Genomic DNA, 18,299 nt, shown 5'->3' on the forward strand with positions numbered 1-18,299 from the left:
GAGGGACCTGGCACCACCAGGTTTGCACTTGCTCAAAAGAGCCCTCAACCCCAGGCCTCAACAAAACCTAAGGATTAGGCTTGGAGGCCTAGCCAGAGCTGCTGCTGTGTGTGACCACCACCTGCTGAGATAGAGAACATACTGAGGAGTTTCCGGCAGCACATGACCACATATAGGGAGGCAAAAGTTTGCTCTCTATCTCCACCTGCTGGTAGATGGACACAACCCACCAGTCTATGGATTGATCAGCTTGATGATATGGAAAAGGAAACTTACACGTGCCAAAAACCTGACTAAAAGAAAAAAAATTAAAGGGGAAGGGAAGGGTGGGGAAGATCTGTCTCTATGCAACACTTACACAAAGGAACCAATAAATTAAAGCAAAAGGTGTGACCCAAGGCATGTGAAACAGAGAAAAGGCACGAACTGAGGGAGAGCCAACCCCCCCCCCCCCCCCTTCATGTCTTCACTGCTCCACAGAAAAAAAGAGATGGACCTGGTTCCATGCAATGTCAGTGGGTAAGAAGGCACATGCATGTGCGGTGCATCACTCTCAAAGGCGTCTAGAAAAGTGATTCTCATGCCGGGCTCAGTAGGATGATGTCACCGTCAGTCAGAACAGACACATCCAGCTTGTCCTCGGAGAATATATCGTCTGCATGTTGTTACATGTACTGTATATTTGTTTTAAGTGATATTTTTCTGGATGTTTTAAATTGCACCCTGACTTTACAAGAGGTTTCTTACAAGGCAGGCTATATACATTTTTATAAGTAAATAGCAGAGGCTGGAAGTGAGGGAATGTGGATTCAGGGAGGCTGGGGAAAGAGGAATATTGCATGTCTGCATCTTACCAACAGTTATACTGCAAACTTAAAAAGGTTCTGCCATCCACTGGCCTCCCATCTGTCAGGTTTACTATTCTCAGGTGGGAGACTTGGCTCCCCACCTTGACTTTGGGCCCTAAGCATATGCCTGGTTTGCCTATGCAGTAATCTTGCCTTACCAGCAGCTTTGGGAACAAATCCAGGCATAACACTTGGATCCTTCCCATAGCCAGAAGCGCTCTAGGCCCTGAAGTCACGTTCTCAGTAGTCATCAATGACCTGCACTCCAAGATGCTCCTTGCTTTGCACTTACTTTAGCAGGTCTTGCAGCTCCCGCTTGATTCTACCCACCACAGGGGGCCCCTGATAGGTAAAAGCAGTATACAGCTGGACCAGTGAGGCCCCAGCCCGAATCTTATCCAGTGCATCCTGCCCACTGCTTATTCCCCCGACACCGACTATTAGAACCTTCCCTGAAATAAAAACGCAAAACAACATTTGCTGCAAGTCATTATGAGAAACAGCTGTAATCATTTCAAAGATAGCCAGTAAAGGGTTTTTTTGACCCATCACCATTATTTCTGAAGCCCTAAAGGATGAGCCAGTGGCGTACCAAGGGTGGGCTTGGGCGGGCCCAGACCCACCAACTTTGGGCACAGGCCCACCCAGTAGCAGCACACCTATGATGTGGCTGGCAGGGATCCCCAAGCCCCACCAGCTGAAAACTCCCAACAGCTGTCCCTCCTGCGTACCTTGTAAACAGCAGATCTTTGCCTGCAGCGAGCAGCAACTGATACATACTGCTCACACCGGCCCCACAGCCTTCTCTTTCATGTATTCCCGCCTATCTGGAAACAGGAAGTTGCATCAGGGAAGGCTGTGGTGGAGCCAACATGAGCAGTGTGTATTAGTTGCTTCTTGCTGCCAGGGAAAATCTTCTATTTAAAAGGTATGTGGGGGAGGGAGTATGTTTGAGAGACCATATGGCATGCAGGCGAGAGAGAGACCAAATCACTTGTGGGACAGGGCAGAGTTCTTCTGCCCACCTATCTTGGGCCCAGGCCCACCCAAAATTGGGTGTCTGGCTACGCCCCTGGGACGAGCTCTAAACAACTTATCCCATGGGACTGAGCAATACTTTTCTCTTCCCAGTCACTCTGCTCCAATCAAGATTTTCATTTGACTCTGACATCTGTTAAAAAAAAAAAAAAAAAAAAAAAAAGCTAAACTTTCATCCCGATGAGTGACCATTCTCAGGCAATGCCACCTGTAAAATATAAAATATGCCATGCTGAGAGATCAAAGCATCCCGTGATCAAGTACCCAGTAGTTCTTATCTTTCTATGTTAAATAATAATAATAATAATAATAGCTATTTGACCAGATCGTCTTCACCTAATAAGATACTAACTCACCTTAAGCAATTGTTTTGGGTAGATGATGTTTTTCTTCTAATAAGTTTACATTTAGTGATGTCGCCATTTCTTAGGAAGGTTACCTGCTGCAACGGCCAATACAGCATCACAGTCTCTACAATTTACTTAGTTCTGAGTGCTAATGATTGAACAGGCGCAATTGATGATTAACAGTTGGGAAGTGTTAGCCCAGAGAGCTGGAACAGGAGAAACAACGGTGGGTGGCCTGCCACAAGCCAAGCTCAGCCCCCATGCTCAGAATCAAATTTATTTATTTTATTTTTGCTACATTTGTACCCCGCGCTTTCCCACTCATGGCAGGCTCAATGCGGCAGGCGATGGAGGGTTAAGTGACTTGCCCAGAGTCACACGGAGTTGCCTGTGCCGGGAATTGAACTCAGTTCCTCAGTTCCCCAGGACCAAAGTCCACCACCCTAACCACTAGGCCACTCCTAGTGCTACAGGCCATGAGCGCCAGACTAGCGCCTGCGTTCGCTCCCGTGGAATGCTCAGAGCCAACGAGTATGTCAAACAACGAACTTGCTGGCTCTGGGCGCAATGAGCATACAAAAATAGGTCTCCCGCATTCCTCCCCAATGCTCGGCGGGAGAACACCAAACAAGGGTGCTCCTTCCACGGTTAGGGTTATGCCAAGCAGGGGAGGAATAGGGAGACCGGTTCTGCTGTCACTATTTATTTATTTATTGCATTTATATCCCACATTTTCCCACCTCTTTGCAGGCTCAATGTGGCGAGGAGTGGCCTAGTGGTTAGGGTGGTGGAGGAGTGGCCTAGTGGTTAGGGTGGTGGAGGAGTGGCCTAGTGGTTAGGGTGGTGGACTTTGGTCCTGGGGAACTGAGTTCGATTCCCACCATTTCAGGCACAGGCAGCTCCTTGTGACTTTGGGCAAGTCACTTAACCCTCCATTGCCTGCCGCATTAAGCCTGCCATGAGTGGGAAAGTGCGGGGTACAAATGTAATAAAAAAATAAAAAAAATCATGAATGGTGGAGAAGTATAAGAAATAAACATTTAGTACTACAGAAGGATCTTGGGTAACATGATAGTGAAAAGCGTGATATTAGTATAGCAAGCAAGTGTTATGAGACATTTCTGTGGAGGGCTTCACATTTATTACTCTTTGTGGTTTGCCTTATTAAAGAGATGTGTCTTTAGTAGTTTGCGGAAATTAGTTAGTTTTTTAACCCTGGTTAATTAGTTAGTTTGTAGCCCTGGTGGTCCAGTGGACCTCAGATCCCCCACCCCCCAGACCCCACCTCAAAATAAATAAAACCCTGATGGTCTACCCCCTCCCCAAAGACTAGCCTAGCCTTGGTGGCCTAGTGGTCATCTTCCCCCCCCAATCCCCTCCTACCTTGAAGGAGGAGGGACTAGTCTAGGACTCCTTCCCTCCTCCTGCTGGGCGGCCCTCAAAATGGCAGCACCTTGCCCTGTCCGGTGCATCTGGGCAGGGCCTAACTACCATATAAGGGAGAAACTAGTGTCATGTAGCTAAGTTTGGGGTTGTTCTTCCCTGTATGTATCAAGACTTGTAAACAGCAGATAGATTACTTAAATTTAAAATCAGAACTGGCTTCAAGTATTTCTCTCAAAGCTGACCCGAGTCTACTAGAGAAGATGGTTGTGTACATAAAGGAATGATGAGAAATCAGTGTTGGGTCAGGAACTACAGATTTTGTCGTACCAACCTGAATTCTTCCAGAGCGTTCCAACAAGGTGTATATAAGAAAAATGATTTAATGCAGAGCTTAATTTATAGACAAAAGAGAAATGGAACTGTGAAGCTCTGTGAGGGGTGGGTAGGCCAGGGGAAGGAGTTACAGAAGGAAGGAAGGTTGGATTAGGGGAGCAAAATGAATGTTCTTTGCTCAGCTCCAGATTCCCTTCTTCCCCGCAGGCTGTGGGAGGGAAGGGCTGGAGCAGAGCTCTCCTGAAGCTCTGGAGTCTGAAAAGAAGTGGCAAAACTGTGGTCCAGGCCTGGTCATTCCCCTAGAAATTAAACCTCAATTTTATGTATTACCTGGAGGGGCATAATCAAAAGGGGCGCACAAGTTTTCCTGAGGACGTCATCGCAGGACGTCCCGGCAAAGGGGCAGGGAAATCCGTATTATCGAACCAAGATGGGCGTCCATCTTTCGTTTCGATAATACGGTCAAGGATGCCCAAATCGCAAAATTTAGGTCAACCTTAGAGATGGTCGTCCCCGATTTTCGGCGATAATGGAAACAGAGGACACCCATCTCAGAAAGGACCAAATCCAAGCCATTTGATCATGGGAGGAGCCAGCATTTATAGTGTACTGGTCCCCCTCACATGCCAGGACACCAACCGGGCACCCTAGGGGGCACTGCAGTGGACTTCACAAATTGCTCCCAGGTGCAGAGCTCCCTTACCTTGTGTAGAAAGTGAAATACCGACTCTGTCTGAAATTAACTTGCCTTTAGCTAATACTGAAAAGGCACAAGCTAAATCCAAAGTATCAGATTTGCATATGCAAATGCATCATATGCATATTCATTTGGAATATACTGTAAACCCAATCAGCTGAGGAGCAAAGGCTTGCTTTGAGCAGTACTGCTTCTAAGACCCAACTGTGATCTAACCCAACTGGATGTCTCATCGCCACCTGAAGCTCAATATGTCCAAAACTGAGCTCCCTATCTTCCCACCTAAACCAACCTCTCCCCTTCCCCCATTCTCTATTTCTGTCGACAACACACTCATTCTTCCTGTCTCATCTGCCCGTAACTTTGGGGTCATCTTTGACTCCTCCCTCTCCTTCTCTGCACATATTCAACAGATTGCTAAAACTTGTCGTTTCTTCCTTTATAATATCGCCAAAATTCGCCCTTTCCTTTCTGAACACGCTATCAGAACCCTCATCCACACTCTCATCTCCTCTCGCTTAGATTACTGCAACTTGCTACTCACAGACCTTCCACTCAGCCACCTCTCTCCTCTTCAATCTGTTCAAAATCCTGCTGCACGACTAATATTTCACCAAAGTCGTTATGCCCATATCAGCCCTCTCCTGAAGTCACTTCACTGGCTCCCTATCCGTTTCCGTATAAAATTCAAGCTCCTCTTATTGACCTATAAGTGCATTCACTCCGCAGCCCCTCACTACCTCTCCACCCTCATCTCTCCCTACACTCCTTCCCAGGAACTCCGTTCACTAGGCAAATCTCTCCTAATTGCACCCTTCTCCTCCATCGCTAACTCCAGACTCCGTTCCTTTTGGCTCGCCACACCTTATGCCTGGAATGGGCTTCCTGAGCCGTTACGTCAAGCTCCATCCCTGGCCGCCTTCAAATTCCGGCTTAAGGCCTACCTGTTTGATGCTGCTTTTGACTCCTAACTTGTCACTTACTCGTAACCTTTATCTTGTCCTCCTCTCTTCAATAGTCCCTTTCCCTATGTGTCCTTCTGTCTGTCTTACCCTTATTGGTCCTGCCTGTCTGTCCTGATTTAGATTGTAAGCTCTTTTGAGCAGGGACTGTCTTTTCTTCATGTTCATTTGTGAAGCGCTGCGTACGACTGGTAGAGCTATAGAAATGATTTATAGTAGTAACCCAAGCGAGACACGGATAAAACGTTAAAGTTACCTTTAGTGAGCAAGTACATTTCATGGATGGTCTGTGTTGCCATGTCTCGGAGTGGCTTCCCACTCAGACCCCCAGGCTCAAGTTTTAAGGCATTCTGAAGACCCTCTGGGCGACTGATTGTAGAGTTGGTGACAATAATTCCATCAATACCTAACTGAAACAGAAGGTAAGGTTCATCAAGTTAAGATTATTAAGGAAGGAAGGAAGGAAAAACGGGAAAGTCATACACATGCTGAATAAGAAGTGCTTGCGATTAAACCAAAGCAGGTCACCCAGCGTTAGTCAATACACAAAATCCAAAGGCTGCTGCTATCCTCCTCCCTGCAAACTTGCAAGTAATGGATACCTCACTCTCTCTTACCCATCAGTCTCAACCTCACCTCCTGTCACCAGCAACCACTGCACCCTATACCCGGATTTAACATAAGTACATAAGTAATGCCATACTGGGAAAAGACCAAGGGTCCATCGAGCCCAGCATCCTGTCCACGACAGCGGCCAATCCAGGCCAAGGGCACCTGGCGAGCTTCCCAAACGTACAAACATTCTATACATGTTATTCCTGGAATTGTGGATTTTTCCCAAGTCCATTTAGTAGCGGTTTATGGACTTGTCCTTTAGGAAACCGTCCAACCCCTTTTTAAACTCTGCTAAGCTAACCGCCTTCACCACTTTCTCCGGCAACGAATTCCAGAGTTTAGTTATACATTGGGTGAAGAAACATTTTCTCCGATTTGTTTTAAATTTACTACACTCTAGTTTCATCGCTTGCCCCCTAGTCCTAGTATTTTTGGAAAGCGTGAACAGACGCTTCACATCCACCTGTTCTACTCCACTCATTATTTTATATACCTCTATCATGTCTCCCCTCAGCCGTCTTTACCTCAGTCACAGCACTAGCAATATCCCGCTTGTCCTGTTCCGTCAGATCTGGGGCAATCTTCACAAGTATAGCTGGCTTCTGCTCACACTTCAAAGCCTCTCTCTCCATCAGCAACTGCAAAAACAGAGTCAAAGTCAAAATCTCTATGCTGCAGACCAACAACAGAAGAAAAGGCTCCTTCAAAAGGTTTTCAGTCCTTCCATTCATCTCCATTTTCTAGCTCTGCCACCTCTCGCTGCAGCCTGGGCATCTCTCTTGCTCTCTCTCCCCTCCAATGTCTATTTCTCTCAACCTTGGCTCAACAGTACAGAAGGCTGGATAATGATGCAACATCCTACCTTGGACAGGAGATCGCGTAGCTGCTTTTTGCCCTGTAAGTCTCGAAGTCCGGGGGTATTTGGGCTGGAGACATTTATTACCAAGTAGTCAGATAATGGTCCCAGCATCCTGACACCCTTTCTATAATCACTGATGGCATCTGACATTTTGTTCTTCCCCAGGTTTATTCCAAGAGGCATTCCAGCTAGGACAAATGGAAAGAGGGCACATCAAAGCTACAAGTCATACTGTCAGCATAACTGATGTTTCCCAGAATCCTACACTTCCATCTACCCCCGGAGTTCGCAGAGAAGTAGGACCATTTCTTCTCCACAGTATTCCCAAGGAGCCATGTCCAGTAAAGGACTGTGAAACATTTGTAGTTCCTGTGGTCTATAACCTACACCAGCAGCTATGCACAGGGCAGCCTCTGAAGCTCTGCCAAGACCAGGTCCAGCCATCTGGGACACAAAGCTGCAGCATCTTTTCAGACCTCTCCACAATCTATGAGTGGTTTCCTCTGGCTATGCTCTAAGAATAAACAAAGGAAAAATATAGTCTTACCTGCTAATTTTCTTTCTTTGAGTTCTATCAGGTAGTTCAGACAAATAAATTATGCCCCTCGATCAACAGATGGGGGGTCAGGGGGAAGCTTGTGAACTCTGTCCTATATAAATCACTGTGGAGTAATACTCACTTCAGTATTAACCTGTAAAAAAGCAAATGTAATCTTCTCCTAAAATACATGCAAACCAAAATGGGAGGGCAAGGTCCAGTAGCTTCCACTGACCATGCCTCCAGCCCCCCTAATGGTCCAGAGGCTCAAGCCCACCAGGCTAAATGGAACAAACCCAACAGAGGAAAACCCAACGCGGGACCCTAGACTGATCTAGAAGGACTCAAGTAAAGAAACTTAGCAGGTAAGACCAAATTTTTCCTTCCTCATCATCCATCAGATAAGTCCAGATGAAATGAGATGCAACAAAGCATTCCCTATGCAAGGAAGGTCTTTCAGTTCTCAAATTATTTATTACAATGTCATATACAGATAAGTAAACACTTGAAACAATGAAACTAAAAACCAAACCAATATCCATGTCATGACAATGGTGATTATCTATCTCCTGAAGCAGGCCTGTGGCCGAAACACAGTATCTGTGTCGAGTCTTTCAATAAAGTGGTACTCTGAGATCTTATATCCCGTTTACCTGGAGTCATTGGTCCACTTCCCACTCTCTTTACACTGTTACATTTAAGTGGGAGTTAGTGTTCATCCACTTAGGTGGATCACCTTCTCCTTGATATCATGCACTTAAAATAGTCTAGTTTACTTCACCCTTGTAATGTTTTTAACAGATTACTGATATTTCTCTACCATAATGGCTTCATATTTGTCTGTTCAACATAGAGTATTCTACCACAAATTCACACTTACAACCATATTGTCTTTCAAATTACATATTACCTGTATGCTTCACTATGTGGAAGGTTTGCTTGTATTGATAGAGACTCCCAGATTCAAGTTTATTTTTTGAAACTGTTCATATATCGAAAGAATCATACCATGATAAGCTGTTTGATGTTAATTATCACCCATCGCTTAAGACTGTCCTAGCAGATCTAGATGAATGGGAGGTTTTACGGATATCACGGCTGAGAAGGTTAAATGGAATCAAATTTTGCCCAGGTTTCTTTATTTGTTTGCAAGTCTACCATTACCCATCCCAAAGCCTTTCCTTCTCAAACTGTGACGGAAATATAAACCTCCCCCCAAGGGTAAAGAAGGATAAAATGTATTTAGACTGGATGCATGGGAGAATGGGAATTCCTAATTTCTGTACATATTATACAACTGAAGGCATTGTTTGACTGGTTTCCTAAGTAAAGGTGGATACAGTTAGAACAAGCTCTAATGGATGCAATACCTTTGAGGGTTTTGCCATGGCTACATCTTGGGGATTCAAAACACAAATTTCACGTGCCCCTTTTGGTACAGCATGCACATTGGGTACCTGGCATCCCGTGAGAGCTAAATATTTTCCAAATCAGTTTTTTGTTGTTGTTTGTTTTACATACCTATTTATTTATTTAACACATTTATACCCCACATTTTCACACCAGTCGTAGGCTCAATGTGGCTTACACAGGACTGTAGGAGACCTACAGTTCAATAAAATACGTTATAGTAAAATGATAGGCATATAGGAATTGTATAACAACAAAGAAGATAAAATTAAATAATAAATGATAAGGTCCATGGATTTAGCTATGACAGAAAGGAGGTAAGTTAGGTTGAGTCAGGAGGGTAGGCCTTCTTAAACAGGGTAGTCTTCAGTAGTTTCCTGAAATTTAGATGGTTCTGACTCGATTTTAATATTTTGGGTAGAGCATTCCATAACTGTGTTCCAATGAAGGAGAAGCTGGAAGTGTAGATAGTCTTGTATTTAAGGCCATTGCAATCTGGATAATGTAAATTAAGGTAAGAACGGGAAAAACTGGAACTATTCCTAGGTGGTAGGTCAATGAGATTTAGCATGTATTCAGGAACTTCTCCGTAAATAATCCTGTGAATCAATGAACAGATCTTGAAGGCAATACGTTCTTTAATGGGGAGCCAGTGTAGTTTTTCACGAAGGGGTTTGGAAGATTCGAATTTAGATTTACGAAAAATTAGTCTCGCTGCCGTGTTCTGGGCGGTCTGAAGTCTCTTGATAATCTGCTCTCTACAGCCCGCATAGATTCCATTACAATAATCTAAATGGCTCAATACCATTGATTGTATTAATTTGCGGAAAACATCTCTGTGGAAGAAAGGTTTGATACGTTTAAGTTTCATTATCCATTACGGTCCCAGTTTTATGCCTGGGGAATCCACTACTCTCTTTCACAAGTGGGAGGGCAGAAGGATTAGAGTTTTGGGACAACTATTGCCGATGGGAACTTTAATACCTTTTGAAGCACTTAAAGATGAGTACAGACTGGAATCTCATGACTACTTTTACTATTATCAACGTAAACAATTTTACGATTATGAAAGTATTACCTAACTGGGAAAGGGAATATTTTGCATTATTGAAATATTTTGGATAGGGATAGGAGTGGGGCTTATTTCTAGGCTTTATATGGCCCCCGTTCCCTGTCAACCTGTAATTTGTAAACATGAGACAAAATGGGAGCAGTCATTGGGGTATTACCGTAAATCTTAAGTAGAGAAGCAATATACACAAATCTTCTAAAGGTTTCTACAACAACAAATCTGATGGAGCATGGATAGGAAATTTTGTTTCATCAGTATTATACTCCTGAAAGATTTCAATTGATATATTGCTCTGGCAAGGGAAACCGTTGGTGAGGCTGTAATCACAGTGGGACTTTTCTACACATCTGTGGGACTGGGTCAAAAGCCGAGGACTATCGGAAACTTCTTTTGTACTTGCTGGGGAAAATGTTAAATATTACTTTGCTGTTAGAAATGTATATTTATCTATTGAATGGAGCTCCCTTGGGGGAGGACGAAAACCAGATGTTGGTGTCCCTGGCAGCCACTGTGGCCAGATTTTCTCTAGTATCTTTTGGAAACAGGCAGTTCTCCCTTCTATGGAGCAACTTCTGGTCACACTCGACTATCTTTATTTGAAGACCAAATTGACTGCTTTGAAAAATAATACTGCAGGTTCTTTTTTTTTATATACTTGGGGTCCATCCAGACCTGAAGGAGCTTCACATCCTCATAGAGGCTTTGCGGGATTGTATATTGTTGACTATGGGGTTTTCTGTTGCTATCATCTATGTACCCTTAGCTCCTTGATTGTGGCTATGGTAGATGGTATGGGGGTGGGGGTAGGGAAGGGTGAGATTTACATAAGATCTCTCACGTTTCTTGGGTCAGGTATTATTGGCTTATGGAAGTTTGTGAAAGTTGAACTACTAAACATATATTGTGTTTTTGCTATGTTTAATAAAGTTTGATGTTAAAAAAATCAAAAGAATCTGCTGTATTTTATTACACACTGTTGTCCAATACGATTGAAAATTTGGAATCAGGAATCTAGGGAATTAAATTTAGCCCAGATTTGAGAACTAGGAAAACAAATGAAGAAATTGCACCAATGGCAGGGAAAAAAATCTCGCTGGTATGCTGAGGGTTTAAAACTTTTAAAACAAAAATGCAGGGAGTTAAAAAGGATTTGGCTAAACTCCACGAAATAGGGAAACAGGTCTGGTGAGACCAAATCAATTTATATTTTTAAAAAACCTATTAGTTTTGAAAAAAAGATGACAAAGAAGGGTGTTTGCTCCCATGAACTATTTTTAGTGGTGAAAAACCAGGTGACAGTGGCAGATAAGTCATTAGATAATACTGATAAGGATTTCACTCAAAATGATCGGGCACATTTATTTTTAATAGAAAAGGTAATAGTTCTAGCAAGTTCACACACAGGATTCTGGATCCTTGACTGAGGAATCAGATCATTATCTGCTATTAAGACGGCCTGCCTTAAGAACCATTCAATACAATCTTCAGAAGGGAGGTTTCTAAAGTTATTAGGAAGTTTGCCAAGGGAAACCGTGACCTAAATTATTGTCCAAATGTTCTGTATAAAGCTATTCCATTAGGAATAGATTCCTGAATTATTACCAGAATCGATTTGTTGTTTACATTCCACCTTTAATCAAGGCAGATTACATGACAACACTCACAAAATCAATAAACTACCAACATTATATACCTCCACGACACACAAACACTAGAACATAAAATATTTCCTAAAATAAACATTCTCCAAACAATAAGCATGATCTCATCTGCTAAGTTATATCCCTTGGCAGCTTTTTAAGAATCAAAATGCTTTAAGCTATTTCCTAAACATTGCTGTATTCGTAAGTAATGTAAGATGCGCCTGGGCCCGCAATTAAAAGTGCACAATGTCTAGTCTCTTCATAACGTAAGATCCTACGTGCAGGTATCGTCAAGTATTTGGCACTCTGCAAGATGTTATCGTGCAGACTTTGGTAAGATGTTATTAACACTGTTGAGAAAATCCACTGAAAATAATAATGGAGAGGCCAGTAGAACAAATTCCTATTATTTAAAACAGTACCCAAACTATCCACAAATCTAGGCAGGGTACAATTAAAACACACAAAATCAAATGAAAACATACAAAAACTTATATAAACATCATATGCGAGCAATGTCTGCTCTGGCCCCAATGAAATTCATCCGCCCTTTCCTAGCTCTAGGGCTTTCCGTCTGTTCAGACTATCTTGCCCCTCCTAAGCTAAAGCAGCGTCTGCTGGTTTCCCCCCTTACAAATTGGCAGCCAACACTGGCACCACCAAATATAGGCTAGAAATATTTGGCTTCCAATTCTACTGGTTTGACTTCTGTCTGGCCAAAATGGGTCCACTGAGAGATCTAGAGTGTAGTTAGCACGACAAACAGTATTCAGACACCATCCACATTTTTCCACTACCCTCTATCACCCCAGGTAATATACCTGCCAGCCCTGAGGAGGGGACTGCTATCCCACTGGTACAGTATTTCCTTCTTTTGCATTGAAGCATTTAAATTTATTTGGGTTTACTATACCGCCATTAACTAACTCACAGTTCGCAGCAGTGTCCAATTCTAAAAACTCTACATTTAGAGCTAGTGGTTATCCATCTACCTTTTGTAAGTTGCAGCTGTTTCTCATGTCGTGCCCGAAGCCTTTCTTCAACTGTTGCATGACCATGGCTGTTAAATCCATATCTAAGCAGGGACGAGGACAAGAGGTATTATGGAAACAGAACAAGAGAGAGAGAAGGAAGATTGTTTATAGGCTGCTATCATAATTAGTCATTCACCAAATCCTTTTCTAGATTACAAAATTGTGAAATGTAGTCGTACCAGTTAATTTATTTTCCTTTAGTCCTGCTGCATCATCCTGTACCCCATTCCTACTAGCAGATGGAGGTACAGAAACTGATTTTTCCCAGTCACATCACCAATATAAGTGCCGGTGCTCTGTTGAAAACTCCAGTAAGCCTCTGACAAAGCAGCGGAAGGTTCCATATACCACACCCAAGCCCCATCAAACCACTGCAACGGTAATTAAAATTCAATGAACAATTAAAAAACAAACAAACCCTAACACCAACATTAGAAAGAGAAGCAGAGAATGAGTCCCTTGAGCAGAAGTCTTCCAGGGCAGGTCGCAGACTGGTGCAGCGGGACTAAAGGAAATTAACAGGTATGACTAAATTTAATCTTCCTTAGCATCCAGCTGCACCATCCTGTACAACTGGGATGTACCCAAGCAGAAACTCACAGGGCGAGGGAAGACAAGGCCCCAAGAATGACAGTTCTGCCAAAGTCTGATCGAGTTCTGGCCAGCATATCCAGTCTGTAATGCTTTACAAAAGAATGAAACGATGACCAGGTCACCACTCTACAGATATTCTCCGACAAAAACGCTCGGGCCTCCGCCCAAGACACTGCCCAAGCATGAGTCAAGTGCACTCGCAGGCCAGAGGGCACCAGTTTATTCCTATAAATACACGCAGCCTCAATAGCTGCCTTTAACCAGCATGCAATGGAAGCCTTTGATGCTGTCTGGCCCTTGCTGGAGCCATGGAAAAGGACAAATAATCAAAGAGATGAAAGGTGTTCGTCTCTTGCAAGTACCGATGCAGATCTCTGTGGACATCTAGCTTAAGGAGATTTCTGGCCCTCAAGTCTGCATCTTGATCCAAAAAGGACAAGTAAACCTCCTGATTCACATGGAAAAGAGAAACCACGTTCGGGAGTAATGAGGGAACAGTGAGGATGGACAGAGTCCTCCGAGAAGGAGAGATATGGGTACTAACAGGACAGAACTTGAAGCTCTGACCTATCCTGGCCAAAGCTATCGCTATTACCACTGCCACAAGAATGAAGATGGTCTAAGTGACATCCTTGGCTCAAAGGAACCTCCTGAAAGCACTTTAATAACCAGATTCAAATTCTAAATTGAAAGATATGAGTGACCTCCTTCAGAAACCATGCAACGTCTCCATGAACTGCTACGGAAACTCTCAGCAGCTTGTCCCTGTAACAGCAGAGTTGCCGGCTGAACTTTGAGGGAGAAAGAGGGAGCACTGTTGACACCATCCCTCGAAAAATTTCCAGACCTGGATGTAAGCCAAGGAAGTGGATGACTTGCAAACTTTGAGCAAGGTAGCGATGAGAGTGGGAAAAAACACCTCTCTCACTAGGCACCTCCTCTCAAGGGCCAAATCATAAGCCAGAAGGGATCTGGATATTCTATTTCCACTGGACCTTGTCTGAGCAATTCATGATCGATGGGGAAGAGAAAGCAGGGACTCCACCAAGAGCCAAATGAGATCTGCATACCATGGCCTTTGAGGCCAATCTGGAGCCAACAGAAGAACTAGAAACAGATGACAAGCTATTCTCTGAAGGACCCGGCCACAGTGGAAAGATGTACAGAGGCTCCTGCTGAATCAAGGTATCTATTCCCATCAAAGCTGCCTCTTTCCTGTGGCTGAATAAGCACTCTGCCTTGGCATTCCTGCTCCAGGCCATGAGGTCGAAAACAGGTTGCTCCACCGGTCCAGAAGGAAGCGGAAGGCTATCTACCCCAGCTCTCACCTGGATCCAGCAAGGTATGGAAGAGGAAGTCTGCCTAAACATTGTTCTTAAAAAACAAGAAGACAGATGATCCGCAAAATCCAACGTGGAAACAAACAGAGCAGATCAATCAATGATAAAGTTCACAACTTTATTATAAGATAATCAGCCCTTGTGGGCGAAACACAGTCTGTGTCGGGCGATTATCTTATAATAAAGTTGTGAACTTTATCATTGATTGATCTGCTCTGTTTGTTTCCACGTTAAACATTGTTCTTGCCAGTTTTATGGACTGCCAATAGCCCTTGGAGGTTTGACTCTGTCCAACGACAAAAGGCTGCATCCAGGACCACTGCTTGATGCCTGGTGCTTCCCTGCTTGTTGATATAGGCAACATTGTCCATCATCACCTGAACAGCTCTCCCCCAAAGCAGGGGGAGGTACTCCACCAGAGCCAAGTGCACCACCTGGGTCTCCAGGCAACTGATGGACCATAAAGACTCGGGGGGGGCGGGGGAGGGACAGCCAACACCCCTACACCATTCTGCCCACATGAGCACGCCAACTGAGAAGACCTGTATCAGTGGTCACCACCAACCACTACCCAGTCAGGCAGATCCACAGGAACTCCTTGCAAGTGACTGGGGCAGTCCCACCAGGCCAAGCTGCATCAAGCCCTGAGGGGGAGAGGCAAACGATGGTCTAATTCCTGGGAAACAGTCACCCACCAGGTATTTCAAATTCTGAGAGGGAGACAAGTGACTCTTTGCCCGATTCAACATCCAGCTCAAGTGCTCCAGGAGCTGGATGGCTCAAGCATGACTGTTTCAGAGTTTATCTCTAAGTCAATCCAGGTAGCAATGAACTGAAGTGTGCTGCCACAACCATCATCAATTTAGAGAAGGTGAAAGGAACTGTCACCAAACCAAACAGAAAGGTCTGAAACTGAAAATGCCAGCATGCACAGGCCCGTGCTGAGTGGCTGGAGTTGACCATGGCCTGGGACTCATGTGTATTTGCTTTCACCTGCCTGGTTTCAGGTATACAATTTATTTGGTTTATTTTTTTTTAACTAGTTTTATTCCCTTCACAACAGGGGAATAATGCTAGACCAGGCAGCCCATCCAGATTTAATTAAAGTCTATCTATGGGCTGTCTGGAGCAGCAAGGAGCCGGGGGGTGGGGGGAAGGTCCAGGAGGAGGGATGGGGACCCACTTCTCCTGTGGCAAGGACCCCGTGGCAACCAAGCCAAGTGGCTCACCAAGTTATCACCCATTGGTGATGACCGGGGGCTACGGAACTGAGCTCTGCACTCTTCCAGGTCTGGTCTGTGAACTGGAAACCTGGAAGCTAGGCCAGGGACAAGGTGCAGCAGCCCACACAGCCTACCATCTGTTGGAGGTAAAAAAGATACTGGAATTTTCAACCAAGCATTAGCCTTATACCACTAGTGTTACTGGGAAAAGTCAGTTTCTCTACCTCTATCTGCTGGTAGGAGGGGGGTGAAACCCAATCGTAAGGATGGAGCAGCTGGACGCTGAGGAAACAGCAGTTTGAACCCAGACACCCTAAAAAGGAGAGGAAGATACCAAGCAAGAGAAACAGCCTCCTAGGGCAAACAGGCATCTGAGAGGTCCAGGTTCCCCCTCCCCCACATTCCTCCTCAGTAGAATCAGTGTTACAAAATATTTTTCAAGCAACCTCAGTCTTGTTTAACTTTCTTCACTTTCTTCTAAGACAAAAGAATCAGACACTCACTAGCAATGTCCCACCTTGATAACAGACTCCCTCCACCCCTTCCCACCCCACCCCTCGTCTGATTTTTAGTCTACAAATATATTCCCCATTCCAGTGATGCCCTACAGGCCGGTAAGCCTCACTTCGATTATTGGAAAAATAATGGAAGCGATACTGAAGGAAAGGATAGTGAATTTCCTGGAAGCCAATAAGTTGCAAGATCCGAGACAACATGGTTTTACCAAAGGGAAATCGTGCCAAACGAATCTCATTGAGTTCTTTGATTGGGTGACAGGAGAATTGAATCAAGGACGAGCTATGGACGTAATCTACTTAGATTTCAGCAAAGCTTTTGACACGGTTCCCCACAGGAGGCTCTTAAATAAACTGGAAGGGCTGAAGAAAGGACCCCAAAGTGGTGAACTGGATTAGGAACTGGTTGACGGACAGAAGCCAGAGGGTGGTGGTGAATGGAATTCACTCGGAGGAGGGAAAGGTGAGTAGTGGAGTGCCTCAGGGAACGGTGCTGGGACCGATTCTGTTCAATATATTTGTGAGTGACATTGCCGAAGGGTTAGAAGGTAAAGTTTGCCTATTTGCGGATGATACTAAGATCTGCAACAGAGTGGACACCCGGGAGGGAGTGGAAAGCATGAAAAGGGATCTGAGGAAGCTAGAAGAATGGTCTAAGGTTTGGCAATTAAAATTCAATGCGAAGAAATGCAAAGTGATGCACTTAGGGAATAGAAACCCTCGGGAGATGTATGTGTTAGGCGGGGAGAATCTGTTAGGTACAGACGGAGATAGGGATCTTGGGGTGATAGTATCTGAGGATCTGAAGGCGACGAAACAGTGTGACAAGGCGGTGGCCGTAGCTAGAAGGTTGTTAGGCTGTATAGAGAGAGGTGTGACCAGCAGAAGAAAGGAGGTGTTGATGCCCCTGTATAAGTCGTTGGTGAGGCCCCACCTAGAGTATTGTGTTCAGTTTTGGAGGCCGTACCTTGCAAAGGATGTAAAAAGAATTGAAGCGGTGCAAAGAAAAGCTACGAGAATGGTAAGGGATTTGCGTTACAAGACGTATGAGGAGAAACTTGATGACCTGAACATGTATACTCTGGAAGAAAGGAGAAACAGGGGTGATATGATACAGACGTTCAAATATTTGAAAAGTATTAATCCGCAAACGAACCTTTTCCGGAGGTGCGAAGGCAGTAGAACGAGAGGACATGAAATGAGATTGAAGGGGGGCAGACTCAAGAAAAATGTCAGGAAGTATTTTTTCACGGAGAGAGTAGTGGATGCTTGGAATGCCCTCCCGCGGGAGGTGGTGGAAATGAAAACGGTAACAGAATTCAAACACGCGTGGGATAAACATAAAGGAATCCTATTCAGAAGGAATGGATCCTAAGGAGCTTAGCCGAGATTGGGTGGCAGAGCCAGCCGGTGGTGGGAGGCGAGGATAGTGCTGGGCAGACTTATACGGTCTGTGCCAGAGCCAGTGGTGGGAGGCGGGGCTGGTGGTTGGGAGGCGGGGATAGTGCTGGGCAGACTTATACGGTCTGTGCCAGAGCCGGTGGTTGGGAGGCAGGGCTGGTGGTTGGGAGGCGAGGATAGTGCTGGGCAGACTTATACGGTCTGTGCCAGAGCCGGTGGTTGGGAGGCGGGGATAGTGCTGGGCAGACTTATACGGTCTGTGCCAGAGCTGGTGGTTGGGAGGCGGGGATAGTGCTGGGCAGACTTATACGGTCTGTGCCAGAGCCGGTGGTTGGGAGGCGGGGATAGTGCTGGGCAGACTTATACGGTCTGTGCCAGAGCCAGTGGTGGGAGGCGGGGCTGGTGGTTGGGAGGCGGGGATAGTGCTGGGCAGACTTATACGGT

At 44.9% G+C, this 18,299-nt stretch overlaps 1 protein-coding gene across 1 annotated transcript in view; it reads right to left on the reverse strand.

Annotated features, from left to right (window-relative positions):
- DHODH (dihydroorotate dehydrogenase (quinone)) overlaps nt 1–18,299 on the reverse strand; it is a 45,921-nt gene that overhangs the window by 13,163 nt on the left and 14,459 nt on the right. The window contains exons 4-8 of the mRNA XM_030204673.1: nt 12,741–12,823; nt 7,089–7,273; nt 6,751–6,864; nt 5,868–6,021; nt 1,141–1,300 (exon numbers count right to left, since the gene is read on the reverse strand). Coding sequence (XP_030060533.1) covers nt 1,141–1,300; nt 5,868–6,021; nt 6,751–6,864; nt 7,089–7,273; nt 12,741–12,823 — 696 coding nt within the window. The remainder of the gene's footprint in view (nt 1–1,140; nt 1,301–5,867; nt 6,022–6,750; nt 6,865–7,088; nt 7,274–12,740; nt 12,824–18,299) is intronic.

Source organism: Microcaecilia unicolor, chromosome 5 (genome assembly GCF_901765095.1).
Source record: "Microcaecilia unicolor chromosome 5, aMicUni1.1, whole genome shotgun sequence".
Lineage (NCBI taxonomy): Eukaryota > Metazoa > Chordata > Amphibia > Gymnophiona > Siphonopidae > Microcaecilia > Microcaecilia unicolor.